General features: G+C 41.6%; 1 protein-coding gene across 2 annotated transcripts; it reads left to right on the top strand.

Annotated features, from left to right (window-relative positions):
* Positions 1-5415: 5415 nt before the first annotated feature.
* On the top strand, positions 5416-7228 carry her9 (hairy-related 9). Of its 2 annotated transcripts, none has more exons than XM_026920937.3 (4): positions 5416-5740; positions 5983-6078; positions 6192-6279; positions 6394-7228. In XM_026920937.3, exons 1-4 carry the CDS (start codon positions 5633-5635, stop codon positions 6954-6956), a joined length of 855 nt encoding a protein of 284 aa, XP_026776738.1. In that variant the 5' UTR covers positions 5416-5632; the 3' UTR covers positions 6957-7228. The 2 variants fall into 2 exon arrangements, with proteins under 2 accessions (XP_026776738.1, XP_026776737.1); XM_026920936.3 differs by having other exon boundaries at positions 5418-5740; positions 6391-7228.
* The last annotated feature ends 3453 nt before the right edge of the window (positions 7229-10681 follow it).

A 10681-nucleotide genomic window follows, 5' to 3' on the forward strand; every position in this document is an offset into this window, starting at 1 on the left:
ATTGAATTTTACTTTCTTGCATTATCATTTTATATTATATTTAGAGCTTTTCATTTATAATTACTTTTTTTTTTATTTATATAATACTTCTTACAGCTCTTGAATGTCTCTTCTTCTCACATCCAGCCAATCATTGTTCACTATATATCAATCAAATAGGCTCAGTTTAACATTCAAATATCATGACAATAAAGACTGTAAAGACTATAAAGAATCATGAAAATTCATCATCTTATGGTGGAATGTAGTTAATGTTATAGCTATCTGTGTGCATTTGAAGATGGGTATGCTACAAGACTAATTCGAGGTAAGTTTCCTAATTTGCTAACATTAGCTGGCTATATTTAACTAAGCAATCCTGTTGTCTTTGCTAATGCCAGATTAGACTAGTTCCAGTAGGTAACATAATTGGCTATGCAGCAAGTCAAATTCTAGCTAATGGTTAACTTCGGTTATTTACAGGATATTTTACTTCTGATAAATTCATTAGCAAACTACATAGCATTAGTCATGCATATAAATTTACAGAAACTGAATGATGTTTTCAGGCAAAACAGTACAGATGCTTTAAGATAAAAATCATCTTCAAACAGTTTCAGATAAGTAATACAAGTCACTTTTCTCATAAAAACCAGATCATTATCTTAATTTTATCATTTAAAAACATTTCCTTTTTCCTTTTTAATACTTGAGTACATTTAACAGTAGCAAATTTTTTAACCATCACATGAGTAAGATTTTGGCTGGATATGTTTTAACTGCGTAAAATTATCCATATTTTCACTTATGTTTAATTTCTCAGTACTGGTATCCTCAATATAGTCAAATTCACTGACAGCTTTAATTTAAACAGCTTCTTATTAGTTGAAAGTCTCATTTAGACCCCCTAATTTAAAAAAGAAAAGATCCTTGGCCTTGTGATTGTTATAGTTCTGACTTACAAGCTACCATGAAGCATCTGATGGCAGATCATTGTTTTATCATTGCATTAGTGTTGTAGTAATCTCCTGCAAACACTTATCTAGGAATCAAATTAAGGGTTCCAGTGATTTTCCGAATACAATTTGGTGTTTTGTGCTTTGCCTAATGTGCCACGTTCTTTCCTTTTACACAGACACCAGTAAGAATTGGTCAGATGTGTCAGTGCACAGCTTTAAAGCATTCGTGCGTGGCATTGCGGTGAAGTGACCCATTCCAAATAACCTATATCATTCTGGAACTAGGGTTTATAATGGAGTCCTTTGGAATGGGGTCTCAAAAGATTTTTTTTTTTCTGGGGAGGGGCATGATGAAAAGTGCCCCCCAAAAAAAGATAAAGAAAAAGTATTTGGACATGTCACCAGGGCTTTCAAAGGAAAACAAACTGCAGCAACCAATGTGAGTTGACTTAATCTGATTAGGCTAACCTCATCAACAGCCCACTTAAAAAAGGAGAGAAGAAAGCCATGAATCAGACCAAAATGTAAGGGTTGGGGGGAAGCTCTCTCTCTCTCTCTCTCTCTCTCTCTCTTGCTCTCTTTCTCTGTATTACTCTCTCACTCCCTCTCTCGCCCAGACTGAGAGGACCAGAGTGAATACACCATATTATAATGGACATGCTGGTCCACAGATGGCAAAATGACAACAAACCATTTGAAAAGCGAAGCAAACACAATTACTCCAAGTTTTTTTTGCAGGTATAAGAACAATAGAGAAGTAATAAGATTAAGGAAGAATGAACTGAAAAGTCCATGAAATGCCACACTCTCACACACTGCCAGTGTTAACATTTAACTTTGAAGTCCTGAGGATTGAATGTAGCCCCCTGAACTCCTTAAGCAGTATATCCATATTTTAATTAATTAACGCAGGCTCTCACCTCTGTTATGAAGCCCCCCACAGTGGAAGTAATAAATCAAAGATGAAAGGTAAATAAAGCATTGAAAAGCTGGCATGTAGATGTAATGGGGTATTTTAATACAACAACGTTTGGGTTAAGGAAATCCTTAGCAACAACATTTTTAAGGTGTCTTTCCATGCCAAAGGAAACTCTTAGATCGTTTGCCAGTGTTTCTTTCCCATGCAGCAATTAATCCTTCAAACTACTTCAAAATAAACCTGTAACTCAGCATTAAATACTAAATGAATCTGACCGTATGACTATATGGACTGTGTGTAATGGAATGGACATCAAAATCTCGTAATATTACACCATTTCCTGTGGGACAATAATGATGAATAAAATGGCACACTTTTTACTGGAATAAAAATCACAGCTTGTGTTTACATGTGTTTGCTTTTCCCCAGATTTCCTACATTTGTTAGGTAATTATGTTGTTATGTACATTTTGAATCCTGTCTATGTGCCTTCCTGAATTTTGTGGTAACAGTAACAAGAGGCCCGAGTCTATAGTTAGAAATGTGAGCGCATTGTGCGAGGGATTCATCAAGTAAACACAATTAGGTGCTGTGTGATTGGACGGCGTGTAAGAAGATTGGCACAGCAACAGCCACTAATGCAGATCTAATTGACTGCCTTCTGCATTCTGCACGGATTTGGACAGAAGCTGTGACTCATTATTTATGGACAAATAAGGTGGCTTTAGCCGGAAAGGATCTTCTGAGTATGCTTTGATCCAACACATCTGCAGAGTGGACAGAGGTTAGACTACACACATAGTGCACTGAGTACTCCTTTTTTAGCTTATAAAATAACCAACACAATGTCTGTCATTTTGATTACTCAGTACAGACATGATAAGTGAGTACATACAACCTTCTTCCTCAGCATCTCACTCATTTTTTTATTTACTATGTGAGATATACTGAGCATCTTTATTAAATTTGACAGGTTAAAGATATATTTTGTACTCTGGTCATCATGTTTTTTTTTCTTTGCTGCCCTACATCTCAGGTATTCTAGCTTTAACAGCATGCAGAGCTGAAGTGCTGCATCATTTCATTCAATCCCAGTGCAAACAGGGCAAACATGAGCGGCTGTACACACAGCTGGCCTCTAAGACCTCACGGATCCTATGCAAACAAGTTTTCAGCATGCCCCAGCAAGGCTCAGGCACCCAGGACAAGAGCCATCACACAATAGCCAGCAAGCTCCAAGAGAGCAGGCTCAAGATAGACTTAATAAACTCTCATTGCCTCAGGCTTTTCTTCCTTGACAGAGACAATAGAGTGGAGATCTCAGACTTAGCTATACTGGCTCATCAGTGATTCAAACTCACAACAGTACATATTTAAAAAAAAAAAAAAAAGAAGTTTCCATTCATTTATGGGCATTATTTATCTAGTAAATAACCACATAGACCTTGCTGTTCAGACACCCATTTAGGTAAAGTCAAGCTTCTTTCTTCTACTTCATACATATATTATTGTACCATATTATATCCATTAGTAAAAGTACATTAATGAACTTGTACAGGAGATGACATTTTAGCAAGTAAAAATACTGTAAAGTTGTTTTACTTATTATTTTACTTAATTGTATCCACTCGTATAGGCTACATAGATAATGTGTATATTAATAATTCTGTTTTCATTTTCCAATTACTTGATCATGCAAATGCTACTTTTAAGTCTGATCCCTGTGCAGGATAAAAACAAGCATTTAAAAATCCTAATTTTTCTAGCTCGTGTGCAATCATAAACATGACAAGACTGAAGAGTGGAGCTGGAAGAATTTCAGTGTAGAAATGCACTGAGTATGAACAGCATAATGCGCATAAGCCAGCTGCTGATGTGAGTTTATCCAGCAGGAATGCATGATCTCAACTCAATAGTTCTTTCATTCTTTTATCATAAGGCTCAAATAAATGTTATGAGGGTTTTTTGTTTTGTTTTGTTTTTTGGGCACACGAGCACAAAATAAAAAGAACTTAATTTCAAAGAGCTGGGCCGCTTCAGTGCGCCGCCTAGTGGTTGAAAGAGGCAGCTTGTATTTAAGGAAAGTTTACTGAGAGTCGCCGACAGATGGCGCCTGAGACTAAGGAATTATGGGAAGCTCAACGCCCAGTACACTTCGGCAGGGTTGGTTGTATTAATGCGTCAAATAGTAGTCCTATATATTGATTCACATATACAAACATCCAAAACATCCAGTGATAAGCATGGAAACAAAGTAAGCATATAAACACCCAATGAAAAGATTGTTAATAAATAATTTCATTTATTTATTTATTTATTTAGAATTAAATACATTTTAAAACTGACACTGGCTTTGGGTTATTATTGGAAAAATAAGTTACGTTTTGACTGTGTAATGAACAGTTATGAAATGACATCTATGCAAAGCCAAGGTTTGAATAAATTCTCTCAGTTAAAAAAAAACAAAAAAAAAAAGGCAGTCCCAGCAAAGCAGGCTTTGGCAAACTCCCTGAGCGCGCGAACGGCAAACTCAGAGGCGGCACGTGCTCGGAGGAATCAGAAGCGCAGCGAGCAGGCGCACAGACTCACTGGCACGCGGACAGCTGTGGCGCCCCTCCCCCCCGCGCGCGAGCTCTTCGGCTCCCGCTCGCTTGTAATGGTTGTCGCGTAAAGATTCCTCCAGCCAATCAGATGTAAGTAAGTCTGATTTGCATAAAGCGGCAGACTACCATTGGTTTCCTGCGTGCCGCTGCGAACCGCCTCGCGTGCCTCTACAGCTGTTTCCTTCCTCAGCACAACAGCAGTGCCCAAGTTAACTACCTATGATTTTATATTTAATATTGTTTAATGTGTGTGTGTGTGTGTGTGTATACATATATATACGTATATGGTTGGAGATATATATTTCTAACATATTAGGATTTATTATGTGATCCGAACTCATTTCAATTGTCTAAAAGTACTACTCAAATAATGTTTTCTCCCTTGAAATACAGTTGGATAACTGAGTTAGAGCAATAACAGTCATTCAAAACAAAGTTAACAACTTTAATTAATGGACTAAACTAATCCATTTACTAAATTGTACGTTTAAATGACAGATAATTGCAGGATGAACTGAAAAAGTGTCTCTTTCCTGTTCTACTTCAAGCAAATTGGCTGTTAAATTTCATAGTCTATAGTCTGTAGATGTTCATAAAGACACACCTGAAGAGTTGTATAAAGCACAGGAATGGGTTACAGGAACGAGTTACTTTTAGCTGAAGCATATATTATGGAAAGGTAGTCAGAATGGAAGAAAAGGGGAAGCTAGAAAGCGGCCGCGGCGTTTCCCCGATTCCCCTTATCACTTCACAGTTACGAGAGACTGCACTCGCCGCTTTGTTGTTTGTCCCTGCAGGGCTGATTGAGCAGCGCGTGACTGACAGCCCGCGGGGGTGTTGTCCAATCAGCGGTCTACCCGCGCCCAATGGGTGAGTCCGCGCGCCCATTGGCTGAGGCGAGTGTGGGAAAGAATGCAGAGAGGGTTTCACACGAACCGGGAGCACGCGAGCTATCTATAAATACCGCCGGCGTGTGGCAGAGGGAGACTCGACTCGCCTTGTGCGTACTCATATGACAGCTCGACTTTTAAGTGATAGCAGCTGGGACTTGTGCTCTCCCCCCCTGTGACCATCTCAACAGTTCGGTCACGTTTAGCATCCCGATCCTGCTGTTTGCAACACTTCCAACGGAATATACCAACTTTTTTCTTCTACGGACAAAAGTTTCAATAATGCCAGCTGATACTATGGAGAAACAGACAGCGTCTCCGATTGCTGGTGCTCCTGCAAGCGGAACACACACCCCGGACAAACCAAAGAATGCTAGTGAGCATAGAAAGGTAAATTAACCGAAATACTACTTAAATGTGTTGTTTCAAAAAAAATACTAAGTCGACACAGTAGGTTAAATGTGTAGCCCTGTCCTAATGGCATGTATGCTACGAGGGCCTAAGCAAGCATGCAGAAGAAACACTTTCTAAATGTATTTATGTATGCATTTATTTATTTATTTATGTGTTTATTTGCTAAGCTGTTGCTATAACGTGTTGTCATGCAAACTTATGATGTTTCTCATTTGCAGTCTTCAAAGCCAATCATGGAGAAACGCCGCAGAGCAAGAATCAACGAAAGCCTAGGCCAACTCAAGACCCTCATTCTTGATGCTCTTAAAAAAGATGTAAGTTTCAGACGAAAGACAAGTCTTACTCATGTAAATCAATACACTTTGCATTACTCAACAACATCGCTCAAACATGCTCTGATTGGTATTGTCGTGCTTTTTATCAACAGAGCTCGAGACACTCTAAACTGGAGAAAGCTGATATTCTGGAGATGACAGTGAAGCACTTGAGGAACTTGCAGCGAGTTCAGATGACTGGTAAGTTCAAAAAGTCCTCGCATCCTCCCTCATCTTACAGATTTTCATTCAAGCCTCACGCTTTCCTGTGGCGTCTTTCGGTCCAACTCAAAGTTTGTCTTTTCCCTCCAGCAGCCATGTCAACTGACACCGCCGTCCTGAGCAAATACCGCGCAGGATTCAGCGAGTGCATGAACGAGGTGACGCGCTTTCTGTCCACGTGCGAAGGCGTAAACACGGAGGTGCGCTCGCGGCTCCTGAACCACCTGTCCGGCTGTTTGGGACAGATGATGGCCTTGAATTACCCGGCGGCTGCAGCAGCGCAGCATCCTCACCTAGCACAGCCTCTGAACGTGCAGCTTCCCTCCTCCGCAGTGAGCTCCAAGCTGAGCCCGTCGGAAGCGGTGCCGTCCAAAGTGTTCGGGGGCTTCCAGCTGGTGCCTGCCACTGACGGACAGTTCGCCTTTCTCATCCCTAACCCAGCGTTTGCCTCCGCTACCACCCCGGTCATCCCTCTCTACGCTAATGCCGGAGTTCCGGTGGCTGTCAGCGCGAGCCCTGTGCACGCGAGCTCGGCCCCGCCGGCGGTCTCCCCGGTGCAGGGCATGACCTCGTTCGCGGGCGTGTCGCAAGCCGCGAGTCCGGTTGGTGTGAGCGCGGGCCCGGAGAGCAGCGAGCCGGTGTGGCGGCCCTGGTAAACCTCCGTGCGTCACCAAGAACAAAAACTGTTGAGTTCCGTTTTATGGGACTGTTTTACGCTGTTGTTGAGCATGTTGTTCATGTTGAAATGTTACCTGTTTCCAATATTTGGATTTGTTTGATACATATTCTGTTAATTCGATAGAAAAAACACTCAGAAGTACTTTTTATTAAATAATTTAGTTTTGTACAAAGTTTGTAAAAGATGCCAAAGTGTTATTGTCATGTTTTCATTTGAATGTTTGATGTTGAATAAACCTTAATAACAAAACTTCTTTGTCTCTATATTTTGACACTTTTAACTCATTTTAATCAACCATATTTTGTCGATTAGACTCATGGCTTTAGACTTCAGATCAGACTTTAGACCAGCTGTTTGTACATTTTACAGTAAGAGTGTGGCTGTGAGGCCTGCTGTTACTGCAGCATCATCTGCAGCCTGGTCAGGCTAAATGAAATCATAAGAGGTGCATCAACAAAAGGGGGTCGTGTTTTTTCCCCTTTCTTTTCCCTTTTCCAAAAGGTAATTAAAAGCTTGAAAGGGGTCTCATCCTGTATGCAGCGGGATCTGTAAGAAGTCCAGCCCTATTCACGGGTCGGGGAAGTGCGCTTTAGGGGTTAATGTAGGTAACACATTGTCCAGCTGAAAGGAGAATATGGAGGAATCCCTTCTTCTCTTTGTGTCTTAGAAATCACTCAATCTTTTAGCTGAACTCAGATGTAAAATCTGGTGTTTTCCCGCGTTTTCTGGTCATAGTATGGACAACAAAAACCTAGAAAAAGACTTTTGGCTACTTGCAAAACTATTGTACTAATTATGTAGGTGCCAAAATATATGTGCCACATAACATCTAGCTGATATCATAGTGTGGTCCTACTGTTTTGCCATAGGCCCAGTATTTAACAGGTTTGGGACATAGTGGTAGCTGCTGTCAGAAAAGGCTCATTTTAAATCGTCTCTGAAATTTGTAACTTGCATCGCAAGGGTTATAAATTTTGGCACTCGGTCGTGTGTTATCCCTGGCCGTAAGCCTATCTTCCCCCGGCGGATGCGCTCCGGAACTGGGAGACGTGTGTGTGTGTGTATGTGTGTGTGTATGTGTGTGTGTGTGTGTGTCGGCCGCGTGTGTGTGCTGCCTCCATGCTCTTCCGTCTGCAGATCGTGTTACACCTTAGCACCCAGCTGTCATTAGAGTTCCCACTTAGCAAATCATATCACACTTCATATTACCACCAGCATAGTTATTTGTAGAAATACAACATTCCCATAGAGACCTAGTGGTAAGGCACTTTAATCTATTAGGATATTGTTATTCTTATTATAGCCAAAGCGCAATTATTTCGGGTCCTCGAGTGCCTTGGAATGGAGAAATTCCCGGCTGACTGCATCAGAAGAAAAAAAAACGCACATTTGTTCAAAGTTGAACGCTATTTGACAGCGTGTGGGCTTCTGCCTCTGCCTGCGTGTGTGAGTTAGCAGAGTGTAGAGAGGCCGCTGTGGTGCCGAGGTCGTGAGAACGGAGTGAACCGGAGAGCTCGCGGCCAGGCACAGCGCCAGTCGGTAAATCCCCGCTGGCACCGCAGGCGGGTCGCGTGGAGGTGGAGAGGCGCGAGCAGTGCGTACAGAGCCAGCGGAGAGTCGGCCTCACACCGCGCGCGCACACACACACACACGCACACCTACGCACGCACGCAAGCATACACACATACGCACACACACACACACACACACACACCTACGCACGCACACACGCACACACACGCATGCACACACACACACACAGACGCACACCTACGCACGCACGCATGCATACACACACACGCACACACACACACACCTACGCACGCACACACACAGACATACACACACACACGCACGCACGCGCAATTCCTGATTGATGGACAATTCATTTGCGGCTGTTTCTTTGCTGGCTAAAGACAACAGCATGCATAAAAAGAAGGCGGGAAGAGAGCGAACGCGGGAAATCTTCTGCGTTGTGATGAGCTCAATTGGATGTCCCAGGGGATGTGGCTTTGTACTGAGGGTCACAAACCCTAAACTGGCCAATTCATTCAGGACCCGCGCGGGAAAAGATGCGCAGGAGAACACTATAGCCTGCTCTTTATGTTCTGACTACTCAAAGGTCGTTGACACACAAATAAAAGATGTGATGCCCTCTAAGATAAACCTTGAGAATCCATGCATTTTCACTATGGGTTTTCTGCCTATTTAATGTAAAGGGCACTCCAAATGATCCTGTTTTCATTTTTGCAGTATAAAAAAACTGTTGCTGAGAAGAGAAGCTGAATACTGCTTGGAGGATTTAATGGGAAATGGATAAATAAGAATGATTAAAGGGTATCTAAACCAGTACTGCACTTTTTGCCATTAAATGGAATCCTGACTTAATATATGCCTTCTCTTTGAGAACTTTTCTGAGAGCTCTACTTTTGCAGGCCACTTCAACTTTGAACATGTATTTAACAACAAAAAAAGCTGAAGTCTTTGTACAACGCACAATGTTGTATACACAAATACACTCTCATCTCTCAGCAAAACAGACCAAACCAGTTGTTGGAAAAGTCCCGACCTATGTGTTGTCCAAGCCACACGCTAATTTTCTCATGGTGTGCTGTCTATATTTGTCCAGAGGCACTTTCACATTCAGAGGATAAGCAGGAAGTGCTTTGCATGCTTAGGTATGGAAGTTGGAGGTGGAGAAGGATGGGGGCAAGAGGTCCATGTTCCAGAAAAGCAGCAGGAGTGTATAACACTCTTTTTGCACCTGCTGCTAAAAGAGCTATGTGAGACTCAGACATTGGTGGTAAGTCACTAGATGTCCAGACTTGAATATTGGCATTCTTGAGTTCTTCAGCTATACTGTGCCCAGTTTGTAAAACATGGGATTGGTGATTTAGGGATGTCAGCTTAACTATTATATGACAATATATATAACAATCCAGATAGAGTTTAATGAAACAAGACAAAAATATACTGTATGAGCCCCAGTGATGAGTAAAGGACAGCAGAAATGAAGCTTGTGGGTGTCTTTTGGGTTTGTTTCCCATGTTACACTTCTCTCACACCTGACATTCATTTAAGAGGTGCATTGGCCCTTGCATCTGAAATGTTGTTTTTGATTTTGACACTGTGCTTCATGGGACTGCCCTTGGTATTAATAGAAGGGCAGGAGCTGGAGTTGACCTACGTGCTCACAAGGGAGAGATTCATGGATACACACTCACGGCCTGCTCTGATCGGATATCACAGACCAAGGAGCCGCTTGGCTTGGACATCCTCATCACTTGCTTTCAGGATGTATTTCTGAGGCTAGGTTTTGCTTTTCAGAATCTTCTCACATTTCAGGACACGAGCCAGATCACTTTAAGCCCTTGCAAATGGTGCAGATTCCATGGGTGAAAGTATGGATGACCCTCACACCCCCACCACACACACACACATGCACTCTCTTGCTCTCTCTCTCTCTCTCTCTCTCTCTCTCTCAGACAGACATATATATATATATATATATATATATATATATATATATATATATATATATATATATATATATATATATATACTGACAGACAAGAGTTCACATATATTTATACTGACACTACCTTGTTGGCCTTGAAGGAAATTGGCCTTAAATTTAAAAGCACATATCATATATATATTTCCTCCTCTCATAGGCACATGTTCAGATGGACTTCAGTGGTC

This window comes from Pangasianodon hypophthalmus, chromosome 16 (assembly GCF_027358585.1).
Source record: "Pangasianodon hypophthalmus isolate fPanHyp1 chromosome 16, fPanHyp1.pri, whole genome shotgun sequence".
In the NCBI taxonomy this organism is placed as follows: domain Eukaryota; kingdom Metazoa; phylum Chordata; class Actinopteri; order Siluriformes; family Pangasiidae; genus Pangasianodon; species Pangasianodon hypophthalmus.